Genomic DNA, 18,149 nt, shown 5'->3' with positions numbered 1-18,149 from the left:
CTTTTTTCTTATTTTGCAAATTTTACAATAAAAGACAAGACAATTAAAAAACGTAAAAAGATAATAAAAAATAATTGCTTCAAAACAAATTTCTATATATAATGATGGGAAATAAGATCAAAATTGGAATTATTCAATTTTGTCTTTCAAAATGTGTGATTTGCTTTTTAAATGTTTTTCCTATAAAGCCTTTCATATTTCTTAACAGATTATGACAAGTCAGAGAGATATTAAAGTGTCTATTGATCAATTGAAAGAAGAATTAAAAGAGAACAAAGAAGCTTCAGAGGCGCTTGCGGCATATAAAAAAGAGGAGTTATTACGAAAAGAAATATGTCAGATAGAATCTTTACTTCGAGATCTTTATGCATCTGTTCAAGAAGAAACCACACAACAAGAACAAGAAGAACAATTAGAAATGAACCAATTTACACAAATATTCAGACATCTGATTGAAGATCGAGAAAAATGGAAAAAAGAAGAAATTCAACTAAAAGAAGAAATTTCACTATACGAGAAAAATCTTTGCCAAAGAGTCGCAGATCATCATTCGTTTTATCAAAATTCATTAGCGCAAGTTAGGATGGATCAACAAGAAGCAGAACAAAGTTATTCTAATGAATCAAAAATTTTGTCAGAACAATTGTCTTTTCAAGAAAGGGAACATTTGAAAAATTTGGAGTCATTGAATAAAATAAAAATGATGAATGAAAATGAATTGAAAACTCAGGAAGATCAACTTACCGAAGAGGAATTATCTCTTGAGAACGAGGAAACTGAATTTTTAAAGAGGAAAAAAGCGGAAATAGAAGCATTGAATGAAGAAAAACGTCATTTGAACCAAATTGAGGAGGATCATTATGGTAATACTTTTGCTGAAAGAAAAAGACAAAGGGACGATCTTCAGTTGAAGATAAGCAGAAACAAAATTGTGGAACGGTATTCATCGAAGCATGAAAGCCAGCAAATTCCCGTTTTCCCTTCTGCTTCTACTCCCGATTCACTCCCTAAGTACGTTCCGTCTTTTTCACATATTTTGTCAACATCTTCCACAAAGAAAGAAAATGCATTGCCGGAAACATCATCCTTACAATTGTCATCAAATGGGCAGCAGTCAGAAAGTCACAATGGCGTGAAGTATGATGGGTTCTTCCCGTCGAATGCTTATCAAAAAAATACAAAGACGACAGACAAGAATGAAATAGAAGAGAAAAAAGCGGTTGAATTTATTAATTTTAAGAAAGATGAAGAAATAGAAAAAGAAAAAATAACAGCAGCGAAGGAAGAAGAAGAAGAAGAAATTGATGCTGGGAACGAAGAAGATGATTATGGCTATGACGAAGGAGAAGATGAAGGCGAAGGTGAAGACGAAGACGAAGACGAAGAAGAGGACGAAGAAAATAAAGTTCCAAAGATTGCCTTCATTTCGTCGAATGTTTTCTCAACTGAGACACCAGACTGGGCGAAGAACTTATCATTTGGCAGTCCGTTTGGCTCAGAAGCAGCAGCACAAAAGCCGGCGTCTCCTTTTGTGCTGGCGCCACCGAAGAATTACACACCTTTAAAGATATTTTCTGATATTCCAGATACTTCAACAACTTCAACAGCAACATCGGCTTCTTCTTCTACTACTACTTCTGCATCATCTTACTCAACACCCTCATCAACCGCTCCTTCATCATCATCATCACCTTTCTCATCATCTTCTTCTTCTCTTCTACCTCCTCCTCCTCCCGTTTCGTTCCCTTCCTCATTTCCTTCTCCATCAGCACCTTTAACCATTGCTCCGCTTCCTTTTCCAACAAACTACAAACCTATTGATATCTTCCATTTACCCAATGATGCTCAAAAAGAGGAAGAGAATAAGATGAAGATGAAGAAGAATGAGGAAGAAGAAAAAGAAAGAGAAAAAGAAAAAGAAAAAGAAAAGCAGAATTCGAGCAATTCATTGCAAAATACTCAGTTGCCAGCACAAAAGAAGGAAGAAAGCAACATTTTCCAGCAGTTCCAGATGCCATTTTCAAATGTGCAGAAAGGAGAAGAGAATAAACAAGTTGCGTTTTCTCAAGACAATCAGCAGAACAAGACAGATAAAGTGGAAGGAAATAAGATGATGAAGAATATTGGAGGAGAAGAGGAAGGAGAAGGGAAAGAAAAGGCAAAGAAAGAAAAGAAAGAAGAAAAAGAAAAAGAAGCTAAAAAAGACAAGAAAGAAGGGAAATCCAGAACTGATTACGATTCATGCAACGAGGAAGAAGGTGGAGGATACGATGAGTATGAGCAATATCCAGAAGACGACGGAGAATATTATGGAGAAGACGACGAATATTACGGTGATGGAGAATATGATGAAGAATATGACAACGATGGGAATCAGAAGAACGAGCAAATTTATTATTCATCTTGGTCTTCTTCATCATCATCATCATCATCATCATCATCATCATCTTCTTCTTCTACCAGCCCTTCTTCCAACCCTTCTTCATCAAGCAATCCTTCATCATCACATTCAGATGGCGCCTTGTCCAACAGCAACAAAGCAGCATCTTCTCTTCTTCCTGTTCCATCTGCCAGTTCATCACAGATTGCATCGACTGGCGCTTCAAACAATCCATTTGCATCGCTGGCAACTCTATCAACACACTCAGAGCCTCAGAAAGTGGATGCTTCTTCTTCTTCTACTGCTTCTTCTTCAAATCTTCCTCCTCCTCCTTCTTCCTCTTCTTCCTCTTCTTCCTCTTCTTCCTCCTCCTCCTCCTCCTCTTCTTCTTCTTCGCCTCAAAGTTCAGAAGGAAATTCAAACATCTTCGCAACTTTCTTCGGTAGCCAGCCACAAACACGATTCCCTTCATCTGCATCCGCTGCCGAGCAGAAGCCAGCAGCCAAATCATCTTCTCTGTTTGCTTCAGGCATTGGGCGCTCTTCCAGTTCTTCTGATTCTTCTGATTCATCATCCTCTTCTTCTTCTTCCTCCTCCTCTTCTGCTTCCAACCCCTTTTCTCTTCTGAGCAAGTCATTTGCTTCGTCGTTCCCAACAGCCACAAAGACAACCAACATGTCCATTTCACCAAGCTCTGAGCTGGCAATGGCGTTTCAGTCGATCAACCAGCAAATCAGAGAAAATGGCAGCTCAACAGCATCTTCATCGTTGCCTTCTGATTCTTCCTCTTCTTCTGATTCTTCTTCTGATTCTTCTTCTTTGTCTTATTCTACTTATTCTACGTTTTCGTCTTCTTCTTCGACTTCTTCTTCCTCTTCCTCTTCCTCTTCTCCTTTCAATCAGACTGAAACGAAGCCTGCTGAAATACCATCTGGCAAAGAAGAAGCAAGTGCAAAGAAAACAGAAGAGAAAGAAGAAGAAGAAGAAGAAAAGAAGAAAGAATCAACAGCATCATCATCATCATCAGTTGCTGCTTCTTCTGGTTCGATGCCTTCTTCTTCTACTTCATCATCATCATCTTCTTCTTCTTCCCTTCCTTCAGCCAATCCATTTGCTTCTCTGAGCTCATTGAGTCAGCCTGCAAGTGGCCCCTTCTCATCAGCGCCTGCCTCTGACTCATCAAATCCCTTCGCCAAATTATCTTCTCTTTCTTCTTCTTCTTTTCCTTCTTCTTCTTCTTCTTCTTCTTCTTCTTTACCTCCTCCCCCAACCTCTTCTTTGGAGCAGTCATCTTCTGCTTTCCCATCAAGTTTCCCGTTCCCTGGCCAGCAGCCTTCGACTAAAAAATCTTCCGTTTTCGCCTCTTCAATTCATAAAACCACTTCTGATGGAACAGATTCATCACCATTTGGAAAAACTTATAATCCACTTAATCAATCATTCTTTGGTAACAATACATCTTCTCATCCACAATTCATAAATACTGATTCGGATATAGCGAAAGCTTTTGCAAGCTTACGATTTAACAATGAATAAAAATAACATTGATAAGTATTTTATTATTCATCTTTATGACTTTTTTATGATAATAAAAAACCGAAATATTTCCATAATAATTTCTTTTCACTAAATATTTATTTTATAATTAAAATGGCAACAGCTGATGAGTATATTATTCCCTTGCAAATCTTGCAACTTTTTCAAGAAAACGATTTGCTTTTGAATTGCATCAGCGAAACAACAGAAGCAGCAAGATTTGACCATGCTTATGCGTTTGAAGTGTTTTTTCTGCGATTTCGCAATATAACAAAATATTTTGATTTTATAAAAGGCATCTGATGAAACTTCAAGCAAATTTGATTGCACTTGGATCATTTGTTGATTTTACAGTCATGGGAGACGAGCCAATTCTCGAAGATACTGCACTTGTATGTTCTTTGTTGTTAAACAAAAAGGCAGTAAAAAATTATTCGAATATTTTCTTTCTAAAAAGGTTATACAACGAGGAGATATAGGATGGATGGGACCATCCACAATCGGAAATTGGCTTGACAATCCTGATGAAGACACAATCGAAAAAATAAGACAAATGCAACCAACAAAAAATCCACAAGCAATTCTTTATGAAAGCACATGGCCAATGTCAACAACACGAGAACTCTTTATAATGCTGTCCCCATCGGAAAATGCTACATTTCCGTTTAGGCAGATTTCATTTGACGAATCAGGATCTTTGCAACCTTCGTTGGCTCCGCCTCATTCGCAATTGGCAACTCAAAATCCAGAACCATCAATGGCAATGCTTCAAGCGAGGAAAGATGCTTCTTTACAAAGCAGTTATGGGCGTCCTATTGCGAATCAAGAAAGTTATGGATCTCAACCTGCTTTAGCTGATGGATTTTATCTGTATAATCCAAAGAAAAAAGGGCCAACATCTCTTTCTTCGGCACCTTCTATATACACCTCTGATGACGCTCCTCCAACACCGCCATCACCCGCAACATTTCTTCGTACCCTTCCACCAATGATTCACTTCCCGACAGCCAACGAAAAGGACCAATTCATTGCAAAGGTTATCTCTTCACTTACAGAATTGAAAATTCCTTTTAAAACATCAAAAGATAAGCAGCCATCAGAGGAAGGCAATGAAAAAGAGACTAAAAGATCGTGAATGGGAAAAGTTAGTTACATAAAGTTTACTCAAGAATGCTTTATCTGCTACACAATGCATTTCTTGGAGCATCGCAATGACTTTCGGGATATATTGCACAAAAGGAACAAAAACAAAACTCAACTTTAGGAATTTATACTGCTTCAAATTTATTACAAAAGGAATACAATTGATTAATCTATCTTTTTACGGGCAAAAGTGAGAAATGAAGTGTGAGTGCGGCCTGACAATGCAAGCATGGCAGAAGCAGATGTTTTAGAAGAAGTAGAAGAAGCAGAAGAAGAAGAAGAAGCAGAAGCGGAGTTTGTTTGACAACTATCTTCTTTTTGCTTCCTTTTTGGAGACAGAAGTTCGTCTTCTTTTGCATCAGCTGACTGGTCTTGCTGCTCCGCGCCTTCTTTTGCAGCTGGAGGTGGTTTGTACCATCCGCATTCATAATCTTTGAGCCGCGTGCGCACTTCATACGGAAGAAGAAGACATTCAATTGTTTCAATGTCTGAGTTTAAGAAAACGGAAAAAGAATTTGAATTATTAATTTTAAAAATAAATAAATAAATAAATAAAAATGTTGAGTATAAATTATTTCATAAAAACTAACAAAAAAGAGAATTCATATTCAAACCTTCAAATCCACTTTTCTTTAGTTGAAGACAATTTCTGTGCACTTGTTCAACGCACGGAGAGAAGCAACATATCAGACCTCCAGAAAGTAAAATAGAATGAGCAGAAGGGATCTAAATGTTAAAAAAAGACAATTAAAGAAAGAAAGAATCGTTGATTTGCAATAAAATAACAAAGAACTAAACCACTTCCCACGGATTTGGTAGATCTAAAAATACAGAATGAGCATATGGGTAAGCAGGAGGGAGAAGAGTGAACGTGGAGGAAGAAGAAGAAGGAGGAGGAGGAGATAAAGATGAATTCATAGGTGGTGTATTGCTTTTCTCAGAGGAAGCGGAATCATCAGAAGAAGTAATGCATAAAGGAACAGTTGTAGACTGATGGGAATGTGGAGATATAAAAGAAAGAGGAGGTGGAGACAAAATGGGACTATTCGGAGCATTTGATTCTTGTGTTGATTGAAAAAGTGGTGGGGTGATTGAAGTGGCTGGCTCCTGAGACTGTTGAGATGCATTTACCAATGAATATGTCTCAGTTCCAAATGAAACTGATGATTCCAAAGAATTGGTGCGTGTTGTGTCGAGAAATGGCAGCATTGAAGCAGGAATTTCTATTGTTGGAGAAGGCAAAGGAGAGAAAGTTGGAGGAAGAATGCCTTTTTTAATAGGTGGAAATGGAGAACATGGAGGTGAAACTTCATCAGATGGTGTTGTTGAGAGAGATGGTTGCAATGGTGGATACTGTTGCGAAGGAGAAAATGGCTTTCCAAGCCCAAATGTTACAACATCTCTATGAGTGACTGTTACAAATTCTCCAAGGCCACGCTCATCGAATTCTTCCTTCGCAGCGTCTGCTCTCACTTTGTTAAACTCAAATGTGTACAAATGCCCAGTTGGTGCAAGGGCTTGAATTATAGCAGTGGACAAAACTCCACTTCCAGTTCCTGTAATTTAACATCAGTGATAACGTAAATTTGCTGTTTAAAATTATTTAGAGCAAACCTGATTCAACAACAACACTTCCTGGTTTTATATCCAATCTCAAAATTACCATTGAAATATCCATTTGATAAAGAACCTGGGTTCTTCTGCGTTGGCATTGAGCAATAAGTGGTGGAGTTGGTTTGAGTATGTAAACAAATCCATTTTTTGCTTTATTCATCAGCTGAATGGACGGGTTTAACCATGATAGAGCAAATGAATATTTTGTTTCAAGAAATTTGTTGATTTATGTCCAATGCAAACCTTGCTTCCAAAAGGACTTCCAATGATACTATCGTGCAAAAACAAACCATATTTGTTGTTGAAAGATTTCCCTTCAGATACTCGAATAAGATTCATTTTCGATGGACCCTCATAAACAATAACAAAGTCTCCAGATTTTACAAGCTTCATTTCAAATAAGTTTCCAAAAAAGAAGAAATAAATAAAACGAAAAAAGTTAGATCAAAAATGTACCATAAGAATATTTCATGGTTTTCAAACTTCTTTTTTGAATAAAAAACCAAAAGTTAATGATATATATTTTTAACAATAATGTGTAGTGCGAAAATAAAATAATCGTGATATGAAAAAATTTCGCGGAATATCAAAAAAATTGAGATAAAAAAGTACAAGTAGATAAAGAGTAAGTAATTTTTCTTATTGCATGTCCAAGTATTAATCTTGAAATGAGCTTTTCCCATCCACAGGAATATCATCTATCCATTTATCTTCGTCGTCCATTTCGTCGTCTGCTTCCTCAACTTCACCTGAGACACCTTCTCCAACTTCCGATTCTGATTCTTCCTCTCCATCATCTTCTTCACTTTCTCCCACATATTCTTCGTCATCATCTTCCTCTTCGCTATCGTAATCGTCTTCCTCTTCTTGCTCTGCCTTTTGCTGTTTGTCCATTCCTTTTTCTTTGTTGCTTACACTTTCATCTTTCTCATCTTTCTCATCGTCATTATCATCAGATTGATCACTCATCCATCCACTTCCACGCAATTGTTGCAGCAACCGTTCAATTTCTTCTTTCCTCGCAAGATCTTTTTGCCTCTGTTCTTCGTCTTCAAGTGAACTGCTTGTTTCATATGAACCTATGTTACTGCTTGCAGGCATATTGTCTGTAGGCTGGCTTCTTTCAACACGTTCCGAGGCAAAAGATGAATAACCAGTTGTTGGTAGCACAGAAGTTGCGAATGGAATAGACGAAATTCGCGATGCAGAAGGCAAAGAAGCTGTTTGCTGATAAGGATAAGCATGAGTATTATCATCATGCCCTGACTCAGCATCAACAGAAATGCTTTGTTCTGATTGAAATTCTTTGTCATTTTTGTTTTCTTCATTATACTTTTTATCATCTGCTTGTTTTTCCAGTTCAGAGTCTTCTGGCAATTCACTTCGATTCTCTGTGTCCATACTTGTCTCATCTTCAAAACGCTGCTTACGTTTTGGCTGAAAATCTCTTCTTGCACTTGTGCTTTCCTTTTCCACTTGGGGCTCCTTAGAGATAGAATCTGAAGTGAGAGCCGAAGAAGTGGGTGATGTCTCGGGCAAAGATGATTTGTGCAGATCATCCTTTTCTGAGAGCTGAGGCTGAACTGTGGAAGGCGGAGACGCATGCCAAGAGAACGGGTTGCGGATGGATACAGCAGGCGGAGGCGTTGCAACAGACGATGCAGCAGCAGGAGGAACAAATGTGGTAGATGAAGAAAGCGGCAAAGCGTCGCTTGCTGAGGGCGATGGCGTTTGAGTGGCAGAAAATGTTGACTGGAGAGTCGACGAAAGAGGCGAAGAAAACAGCGGCTGTCGCGGAAGAGGCGTTTCTTCTGGTGAGAATGTGAGTGAAGACTCTTCTGTTGCCAGAAATGCGTGCGATGGTGTTGGCTGTGAGCCTTCTGGTGCAGATGCTTGAGTGGACTTTGGTTCAGCATATTCTTCGTAATGTGGTGATGCTGGCTTGTCGAGTGGATGTGGTGGAGTTTCTGTCTCAGTATTTACTTGTGAATCTGGTTTCATTCCTGATGATGGTTCAACTTTCATCTCAGACTTCGGCGATTGTGTGCGATAAGCTGAAACTGATGATGGAGAAGATGTTGATGCAGAAGATGGAGACGATGATGTTAAGCGATGGCTCTCGCTTGGAGCAATAGAAGAATGAGGAGAGTACTTTTGAGAATCTTCGGTGTTGTTTGAAGACTTTGCTCCAATCGTTGGAATCGCTGAGAATTGAAAAGTCACGTTTCTTGGTGTTGGGTCGCTTTCCACGGAATGTGGAAGAGAATTCTGTTCAGACGGAGCAGTCATCGTTGAAGATGTTTGATTCTGTGACTCCTCTTCAGTTGGCTGGAAGCGCTGTTGAAGGCGGAAAGACGGTGTGAATGAAGAAAAAGAGTCATCAGCAAAGCGATTGTCTTCTTTTTCTTTCGCCTTCTCCGTCTGGGTTGAAGAAAGAGGAGCCATTGATTGAGCACTTGTTTCATTTGGTTCATTTTGTTTGTTATTTGCAGTTTCGTTGTGTGTGTCATCGTCCGCTTCTCCGTCTCTGTCTGTCTCCAGTTGCGATATTCGTTCTCCTTCGTCTTCTTCTTCAGACACTTCCTCTTCTTCGTCTTCATCGTCATCGTCATCTTCTTCCTCTTCCTCTTCCTCTGATTCCTCTGATTCCTCCTCACTTGCTTCTTCTGAAAGCTCTTCATCTTCAGATTCGCCTTCGTCACTGTTATCTTCATCTCTGTCTTCGTCTTTGTTTTCATCAGCATCTTCTTTTTCTTCTTCTCTTCTTTTTTCATCGCTAACGCTGTATTTATTTGGACTTCTACCAAGTGAAGAATTCAATCGACTTTTACTGAACAGCAATGGATTGTCCATCTTCACTTCATTGAAATCGCTTTCACCACGTTGGGAATCATTTTGCTTGAGATTGTTATTGGAAATGATGGAAGACGACAATGTTGATGAAAGATTTGGCTGTGTTGCTGAATCGTCTGATCTATCATTTGCAAGAGAAGCAGGAGAATTTGACTGATTTTGCTGAGGCGACGAAGTCGAAGGCATCGACAAGCTTTTCATCAGCTCTGCAATTCGATCTGCGGAAAATTGAGGATTCGTCGGTGATGTGGAAGATGCACCATAAAACGAATTTTGTCCAACGGGAGCAGAAGCATATAGCGGGTTAGCTGACGCTTGCTTTTGACTCGTAGACGATGCATCGGTCGATGGAGAATATTGGCCAAGGCCCATGGATGAAGGAGTGAATGAAGCTGATGACACAACCGAAATTGGTGGAATGGGCTGGCTCTGAGGCGAAGAAACGCTCGTACTTTGCGCTTGCTTGGTTGTTTCTTGTGGGTAGCCAGTGCGAATAGCAGGTGAATGGTCAATGTGTTGTGAAGATGACAAGAAAGAAGGATTTTGAAGTGAGTCGGATGGTTGGTAGGTGACTGGTGTTGATGAGGGTGATTGCGAGACAAACGAAGAAGCAAAAGGAGAAGAAACAAGATTCTGCTCAGAAGACGACGATGATGGCAAAGCAGAATATTCAGTTGGACGTGCTTTGAGCGAACTTCTCTTCGCTGATGAGGCTGATGTCGAAGCAGTTTCATAAGCAAAAGGACGATCGCGTTGAACTGGCGTTGCAGTCTGCGCAGAAAGTGTGGAAGACAAATGAAACTGTTCAATTTCCATCCAACGGTCCATCAGCATCTTGTAGTCCTTCTCTCTTTTTTCCTCGTTCCTTCTCCACGTTTCTTTCTCTTCGTCCCACTTTCGCTCAATTTCCATTCGCTCGTTTATTTCCTTCAGTCGCTCTTCCGCTGTCTTTTTCTCTCTTGCCATTTCCTTTTTCTGGTTTTCAAACTCTTGTTTTCTCAGTCGCTCCTTTTCTTTCTCAAACATATCCTCAAATTCATGCAACTTCTCTTCAAAATATGCACGCTCTTCTTCAACTTGCTTCTTCCGTTTTTCAATCTGCTCCTCTTCCAATTTTGCTCTCATCTCTTCGCTTTGCCTCCGTTTCGCTTCTTCCTCCTCTTTTCTCTGGTTTTCTTTTTCGGACTTCTCTTCGTTCCTTCTCATTTTCTCTCCCAATTCTCTGAGAACGCTGCTCAAATCTTTCAGAAGTCTATCATTTGCACGGTCATTCCGCTGAATCACTTCCAATTCTCTGCTCAACCTCTCGTTTTCCTTCCTCTCTCTCTCATTTTCTCTCTTCATTTCGTTTATTTCGCGTGCAAACAAAGACAAAGTGTTTGTCAGCTGCTCGTTTTGCGACTCTCTTTCCTTCCTCTCCTTCGCTAGTGTTTCATCCAACGCTGTAATGCGCCGGATGAGATGGATGTTGGCTTCCACCAGCTGGTGCAGCGTGTTGTTTGTGGAGAGTGTGGCCGATGATGTGGTAGATGCGACAGAAGAAGTCAGAGAAGAAGAAGAAGCAACAGTTGACGACAGTTGCGGAGCCGCTGGGAATTGCTGAGGTACATGCACTCCGCGGCCTAGGCTTTGAGGAGATTGAGATGGAAACATTGGTGGGATGCTCGCAGGAGTTGATGTCAGAGTTGCTGAAGGCTGAGAAGGAGGAGGCAAAAGAGAGAACGGAAATGTGGAAGTTGGAAGTGGAGTGGAGGTGGTAGAAGAACTTCCTGGGGATGTCGCCGGCATAGCTCCCAAGCTAACTGGAGGAGACGGACGAGGGGGAAGCTGCCCTGCAAAGGGAGAAGGGGGAATGCGAATTGTCTGTTGTGAAGGATAGCCAAAAGATGGAGGATTTGAGAATGCAGAAGATGGAAATGGAGATGTTTGTGATGTGGCAGTAGATGGAATCTGAGCAAAAGGAAGCTGAGATGGCATATCAGACGAAGGAGTTGAATTTGTTGCAAGCTTCTTCTTCTTCTTCTTCTTCCTCAATTTATTTTCTTCGGAGTATTTAGGCTCAGTCGATCCATCAGCTGAAGCTTGAGGAAACTGTTCTGCAATGGATGGTTGTTCTGATGTTTCTTTATCTCGTTTCCTTTGCAATGATGAATGCCCTTGACGACTTTCGGATCTATTGCTTTTAATGACTTCTTCTTTTCTCTCTTTTTTTGGTTGAATTTGTGAGCTTTTTGCTTCTCTGTATGCTTTCTTTTCTGAGCGAATCTTGTCTTTCTCATTTTCCTCCTGAGAATAAGAATATGACGAATCTTCAGACGAATCAGAAACAGAATTTGAACTGGATTCAGATGATGGTGATAAGGACTTTCTTTTTTTGACTACTCGATTCGAAGAAATTCTTGATCCGTGACCTTTAGAAGTATCGCTTTGTTTCTCTTTTTTAATATCACTTTGTTTTTGAACCTTTTGTTGTGATGGTGCAGAATGTTGCTTTGAAGCTACACGTGGTGCAGATGTTGCACGACGTGCCAAAGAATTTGAAGGTGATAAATGTTGACTTTTTCGTTTCACCTTTTCATCAGATGATAATGTAGCTTGTTCATTAGTCGTTGCTGGCGAAGTGACAAAAGGTGGCATTGACATAGGTGGTCCATCCTGTTTGCTTTTCGCAGGTGAACTGTGTAGTTGTCTTGATTCAACTTCAGGAGATGAATGTTTGACATCCTTAAACTCTTTGGATGAATCAAAAGTGCTGGATGTTTTAATGCGTTCTAAACTTGATGAACGTTGTAATACATGTTCCAATAGTCCTGGTCTAGGCTTCGGCGAATACATTTCTTGTCTGCGTTTCTAATCCAAAATTTTAGTGAAAAAAATCAATGCTTAAATAGTATCATTCAAACCAATTCTCTTTCACTTAGTTTGTAAACTGACATATCGTGAAGATCAGACTTAATTATGAAAAAATGAAAATGTCATTTGAAAATTTTTTGAAATTGTTTTACAAAATTGATACAAACATTCCACTTGGGTTTTGGCTTTGCTTCTTTTGTTACTGCTCCTGCTTTTCCTTTTTTTTCTTTTTTCTTCGACGAAGCAGCTCTACCAGTTCTTCCGGCAGCTGTTGGTAGTTTCGCATCCAAAAACATGTTTTTGAATAATTATGTAATTATAATGGTTACAACAAATTTTTTGATTCTTTACTCATTTCTCTCGAATATAAACGAAGTTTGATAGTGAAGGGAAAAAAAGTCAGTTGGAAATAAAATATGATTTGAACATAAATGAATAAAGATTAAATAGAAGATTGAAATAGAAAATGAATCAAGCGCAAATCATATTCATTAATTCGAAAAAAGCATTTTCTCGCAACAGAACATTATATAATATATATTTCAAAAGAACACTATTCATAATGATGAGTGATTTCATTGTACAGTATTTATAATGTATTTCTCAAAAAATTTTTTAACGAGAAGAAAAGAACGATATTTTTTTTTTCATAGATAATTCATGTTGAAAGAAGGGTGAATATTAATGAAAATTTTCCTTTGGTCTGTAAATTGTTTCTTGAATTGTATTTTGTTTTCATCAAGAAGATTTTTATTCTGATAATGAATTTGTCTCAATTGTTTCAAAAGTCAATGTTCGAATGCAACTGTGTTCCTTATTTTCAGTAAATTGGGTTTTCACTTTTCAGTCTCCAATTTTATTTTTGTATATAAAACGCAACTTTTCATGCCGATAATTTAGAGAGAAAAAAATATTTGTAAAACGATACGTCAAATTTTCTATTTCAATTCTAAATTGTTTATGTTTTGGTGATTGACATTTTAAAACCAATTTTTCGGTTAAAAATCAAAGTTCAAAAAGCATATCAAATTGAACATCATCATGTTGTAAAATCAAAAAACTTATATGTTCCTCGAAAAGATCATATGAATGAAAGATAATTCCAAATGTTTATTTTTAGTTGTTGGACGAATTTTGCAAAAGACAGTGCGGTTTTTTTTAACCGGATTTTTTTTTATCCGGACAAAAATTAAAAATTGAAATATCTCAACAAATATATAATATTTGGGTGATTATTTTTGAAATCATAACTTTTTTCGGTGTGTTCATTTTTCATAGATTGTTTGCCTTTCGCAAATATATTGTATTCGAATGCTGAATTCATCACAAGTGTATGAAGGACAAATGTTTTTGCTCGAATAAAGATGATGATGTCATTTGCGAGTCCTTTCATTTTTTAGTGTATTTTTTGATGTTCAAGTGAAATATTCGAACCGAAAATTTTGAAAGAAAAAACAAGATTTCAAAAATAATCACCAATTTATTTACAGAAATCTGCATAGTTGTGTACTAACATTTATGAGATCTATTAACATACAAAATCCAAATAGCAGTGTTGAATAATTTTTGAAATAAATAATTTCTATTTTTGAAAATCTGACTTTTGATGAATATTTCTATTTTAATAATACGATTCAATTCATTTTTTGCACACACAACTTATTTTTTCTATGTCATAAACAATTCTTGTTATTTTTTATTTTCTGCGATTTGCTCGTTTTGACTGAACGAAAAGCTATCATTTTTGAAAAATCATTGTCAATGGGACAACTTAAATAATGTTATTCATTAAATGCAGAAAAAACGAACTGAAACCTCCACTTGCACTGTCAAAAAGAATAGTTATAGAATGTTTTAAAAAAATCATTATTTAAAATGACGAAGCGTTTATTTCATAAAAATTATTTGTTTTCATTTTCAAAAGACTTTAATGGAAATTTTCATTTAAATGTGAATTTTGTTGATCTTATTTAATGGATTGTTTTTCATTCTAAATAACTTCGTAGTAGTGATATAATATCATTTTTACATTAATTAATACGACAGTTCGTTTCAGTTCGATTTTTCTGCATTTAATGAATAACATTATTTAAGTTGTCCCATTGACAATGATTTTTCAAAAATGATAGCTTTTCGTTCAGTCAAAACGAGCAAATCGCAGAAAATAAAAAATAACAAGAATTGTTTATGACATAGAAAAAATAAGTTGTGTGTGCAAAAAATGAATTGAATCGTATTATTAAAATAGAAATATTCATCAAAAGTCAGATTTTCAAAAATAGAAATTATTTATTTCAAAAATTATTCAACACTGCTATTTGGATTTTGTATGTTAATAGATCTCATAAATGTTAGTACACAACTATGCAGATTTCTGTAAATAAATATTGTTTATTTGTTGAGATATTTGAATTTTTTATTTTTTCCAAGGCACAAAAATGTCAGGTTTTAAAAAAACCGCACTAATAATTTCTAAGTATTTTTATTATAATTTTTGAAGTATTGCGTGTCACGAATCCGGAACGACCATAAACTTCAATTTTTGTTAACCTTTTCTCCCTTCAATTTGAAACAAATAGAAGGGAGAAAAGTTCAAAAAAAACTAAAATTTGCACATAACCTTTAATAGTTATTTTTGGAGTTATTATTATCTTTATAAAAACCCTTAATACCAAAATAGACCTAATGAAACAGCTTAATATTAACACGAACAAATATTCTCGTTCTTCAGCTGAATTTTCATTAACTCAATCCCTAAGATATATTCATTTTTAAGATCACATGATTGATATGGGTGATTTTTTTTGATATCATAAAAAATTCCGACGTTTGATCAGAAAAAATTTTCATTAAGGGTGGGGTTGATAAGAAAAAATTTTTGTAAAATAATGCAAAAATCTGCATTCATATATTGTTAATATAATTTATTTGTTCGTTTAAAATTGTTTACAATTGTTTTTATTTCAAATTTTGAAAAAAATATAAAAATTTTATTGGAAAACATCGATAATTCAATAAACGCAACAAAACATTTTTTTAATCATTAATATAACATGATAACAATAATAACTATATGAAATCAATAATTTTTTATATTATAATAAGTTTTATGATGTTATTGGAAAGAAATTTATATATAAATATTGAAGATCTTAAAACTTTCGTTAAAAACAATCGATATTCAATAATAAACATTGAAAAAGAGAATAGAAACTCAAGATATTTATCAAATATACAACAATTTGTCGTTGATATTTGCTTGGAAATAAATAATACTTCAAAGAAGTTATTTAAATAGATTGATCAAAGTTATTTTTAAAAATTGCAAAGTTAGAATCAAAAAAAATTAAAAAGAAATAAGAAAAATTTCACTTTTTTCACTAAAAAAGCTCACAACTATTATGAATACATCTTTTTCATCATCTGTTTTTCTTTTAAGCATTGCCTAAGTTGTTTGATGAACATTCCATTCAACAATTTTTTGAATATTCTTCTTTGCGCTATTTCTTCCTCTTCGAAAATCACTTTGAAAGCTGGACAGATATGTGAATAAGTTTGCTTGAATTCTTCTGCAGTCTTGCTTAATTCAGTTTCGACCTTGAATGAGGATGTTAGAGTAACTTTTGAAAGTGGAGATGATGGTTTTCAGGCTGATAACAATCAGCTCTTGGAGGCTGGTGCCATGAGAGTTCGAAACACTGTGCAAAATTGCGAGCACAGCGTTTTCACAGATCAAGTGCACTGGGAGCAGCAGCGTGGTGGAGTGCAGCGAGTGTATGATTGGTGGAGGGGAGAAGGGGGAGCTAAGACGGGGGATGCATAAAGATCGCAGCGATGCATGAGGAGGCTAGCGAGACCAGGCACAGACCCATGGATTGAGCAGCTGGGTGTTCTTGGGGGAGGCAGACGCTATTTGACAGTTTTCCCTCGAGAGCGTGGTGTTTGCCATCGATGAGCTCAGCGAATTCGTGCTGGACACAGCCGGCGCCGACCTCCCCCTCTCCATTCTCAACCTCCACTTCGCATCCTTTCCTTCACCCCCCTCCATCGCCTCCCACTCCTCCCACCGACCCCAACCTCGATGTCGACCTCCTCCCCTTCATCACATTCTTCCGCGTCCACCAGATATTCGTCGACCAAGACACCGGCTCCTCTGCCCGCCAGGTCAGCTATCTGCTTGCCTCCTGCGATTCCATCTTCACAACTGTGTTGCACATCTGCCGCTCAATTGAAAACTTCCTCTGGATCTGCCCACTCTTCCCTCTTCTCTCTCCTCGACGGATCCATCGCTGTGTTCTCCACCCTCTTTTCCGCAGCCAACAAGTCTGTCCACCTCATCTTTTCGCTCATTTGTTCTTGCCGAGGCACCCTTTTCCTCTCCAACATATCTGTCCATTCCCTTCCCCCTCACCTGCCCTGCTCATCATGCTCTCACCACTTCCTCCCTCTTCCTCTCTCACGACAACCTTTCCACCCTCAGTGCCGACAGCCTCTGCTCCTGCTTGGCGATGGCATCAGCAACTTTGTTGAGCATCTCATCACCACGGATCTCTTCATCGGAGGTTTCAGCGTTGTTATTCTAATCTCACTGTGTTAAATCATTCATAAAGTTCATTCAGTGTGATGTGTTCCATCTTCACCACCATCTCGCTCAACAAGCTCTGTTGGAGTGTGCATGCCGACAACTTCCAGCTCACCGGCAAAAGGCATTCCATTTGTATATTTTTCCATACAACCAACTGCAATCTCATCTGCTTGATATGTCAGAGCACTCAATATCGCCTCGTTCAAATGAGGAGGTGGCGGCATCTTTCCAGGCGCATCTTGGTGGCTCCTCAACTGTTAATTCACTCTGCGCTGCATAAAGAATCATCTCTCTCCTCTGCCTTTCGTATCGATGCTTTCAGGCTTTCGTGTTAAGGAAGAAACAGATGAAATGACACTCCTCGAAATCTGTCATTCCTTGCTCTGAGAGAAAGAAAAGATAAGAAGGGGATATGGGGGAATTGAAGAAGGGGAAGAAGGAAAAGGAGAAGATGAAGATGAATCGAGTTGCGAAGATATAATAAGATGATGGGGAAGAGAAAGTGGAAAAAGGGAATACGAAGAAGAGGAAGAGGAAGGATAAGAAGAAGAAGAAGAAGGAGGAGGAGGAGGGGGAAAAAAAGGAAAAAAAGGAAAGGAAGGAAAGGTTGGAGGAGGTGCATAGGGGAGTATGGAAGAAGTAGTTGAGAAGAGAGCAGAGGCATTGAATTGAGCTTGAGCGGAAAGAGGAGGAGGAGGAGGAATATTCAGAGGAGGTTGAAGAAAAGCATCATCAGCTGCATTTGTTGTGTGTGCATTCACATTCTGTTCTTTAATACTTTCTGTTGAAGAATATGAAGAAGAAGATGATGACGACGAAAGAGAAGATGAAGGCAACGATTGTGAGTTAATTTCAACATCATTTGCTTTTATGTTTGTATTGAGCTTATTTATGGATTTATCATCCTCTTCTTCTTTTCTTTCTCTATCCTTCCTCTCTTTTCCTTCTCCATCTTTTCTCTTTCTTTCCTTCTTCCTTTTCTCCTTTTCTCTCATCCTCCTTGCCCAGATCTCATCCTCTCTGTCTTCCAGTGCCTTCATTCCTTTCTCAGCAAACCTCAGCTCCTGCGGATATTTCAGTATGCGAGCCAAAATCCCCTCTTCTCCGTCGCACACAAGCTTCTCTATGTCCCATCCATCAACAGGCAGCAGCAACACACTGTCTTCCATCGTGCTTCTCTGCCCG

General features: G+C 37.9%; 5 protein-coding genes across 5 annotated transcripts; 3 read left to right on the top strand and 2 right to left on the bottom strand.

The window, feature by feature from the left end:
* The first annotated feature begins 113 nt into the window (after positions 1 to 113).
* Positions 114 to 4,005, top strand: MONOS_7445 (uncharacterized protein). The gene is made up of 2 exons (XM_067877770.1): positions 114 to 153; positions 209 to 4,005. The coding sequence occupies exon 2, from the start codon at positions 212 to 214 to the stop codon at positions 3,914 to 3,916; it is 3,705 nt and encodes a 1,234-aa protein (XP_067725538.1). The 5' UTR covers positions 114 to 153; positions 209 to 211; the 3' UTR covers positions 3,917 to 4,005.
* Positions 4,006 to 4,030: 25 nt separating this feature from the next.
* On the top strand, positions 4,031 to 5,051 carry MONOS_7446 (uncharacterized protein; the record flags this gene model as incomplete). Its single annotated transcript, XM_067877771.1, has 3 exons — positions 4,031 to 4,152; positions 4,212 to 4,308; positions 4,374 to 5,051. 3 exons carry the CDS (start codon positions 4,031 to 4,033, stop codon positions 5,049 to 5,051), a joined length of 897 nt encoding a protein of 298 aa, XP_067725537.1.
* Positions 5,052 to 5,215: 164 nt separating this feature from the next.
* MONOS_7447 (putative tRNA methyltransferase complex GCD14 subunit) lies at positions 5,216 to 7,124 on the bottom strand. The gene is made up of 5 exons (XM_067877772.1): positions 6,917 to 7,124; positions 6,674 to 6,836; positions 5,858 to 6,615; positions 5,674 to 5,785; positions 5,216 to 5,547 (listed from the first exon to the last, which is right to left on the bottom strand). Exons 1-5 carry the CDS (start codon positions 7,064 to 7,066, stop codon positions 5,225 to 5,227), a joined length of 1,506 nt encoding a protein of 501 aa, XP_067725536.1. The 5' UTR covers positions 7,067 to 7,124; the 3' UTR covers positions 5,216 to 5,224.
* A 58-nt stretch (positions 7,125 to 7,182) lies between these two features.
* On the bottom strand, positions 7,183 to 12,675 carry MONOS_7448 (uncharacterized protein; the record flags this gene model as incomplete). Its single annotated transcript, XM_067877773.1, has 3 exons — positions 7,183 to 12,376; positions 12,430 to 12,477; positions 12,547 to 12,675. 3 exons carry the CDS (start codon positions 12,673 to 12,675, stop codon positions 7,331 to 7,333), a joined length of 5,223 nt encoding a protein of 1,740 aa, XP_067725535.1. The 3' UTR covers positions 7,183 to 7,330.
* Positions 12,676 to 16,061: 3,386 nt separating this feature from the next.
* On the top strand, positions 16,062 to 16,334 carry MONOS_17716 (uncharacterized protein; the record flags this gene model as incomplete). Its single annotated transcript, XM_067870663.1, has 2 exons — positions 16,062 to 16,153; positions 16,205 to 16,334. The coding sequence occupies 2 exons, from the start codon at positions 16,062 to 16,064 to the stop codon at positions 16,332 to 16,334; spliced, it is 222 nt and encodes a 73-aa protein (XP_067725534.1).
* Positions 16,335 to 18,149: the final 1,815 nt, after the last annotated feature.

The sequence above is a fragment of the Monocercomonoides exilis genome, assembly GCF_001643675.1.
Source record: "Monocercomonoides exilis strain PA203 chromosome Unknown scaffold28-1221067, whole genome shotgun sequence".
In the NCBI taxonomy this organism is placed as follows: domain Eukaryota; phylum Preaxostyla; order Oxymonadida; family Polymastigidae; genus Monocercomonoides; species Monocercomonoides exilis.
This window is presented reverse-complemented; position numbering and strand designations above follow the sequence as displayed.

Coding starts and splice junctions, on each gene's coding strand:
- MONOS_7445 (XM_067877770.1), top strand. CDS start 212: ATGACAAGTCAGAGAGATATTAAAGTGTCTATTGATCAATTGAAAGAA.
- MONOS_7447 (XM_067877772.1), bottom strand. CDS start 7,066: ATGAAGCTTGTAAAATCTGGAGACTTTGTTATTGTTTATGAGGGTCCA. Junction 6,616..6,673: donor AAGTGTTGTTGTTGAATCAG/GTTTGCTCTAAA, acceptor GTTAAATTACAG/GAACTGGAAGTGGAGTTTTG. Junction 5,786..5,857: donor TACCAAATCCGTGGGAAGTG/GTTTAGTTCTTT, acceptor TTTAACATTTAG/ATCCCTTCTGCTCATTCTAT.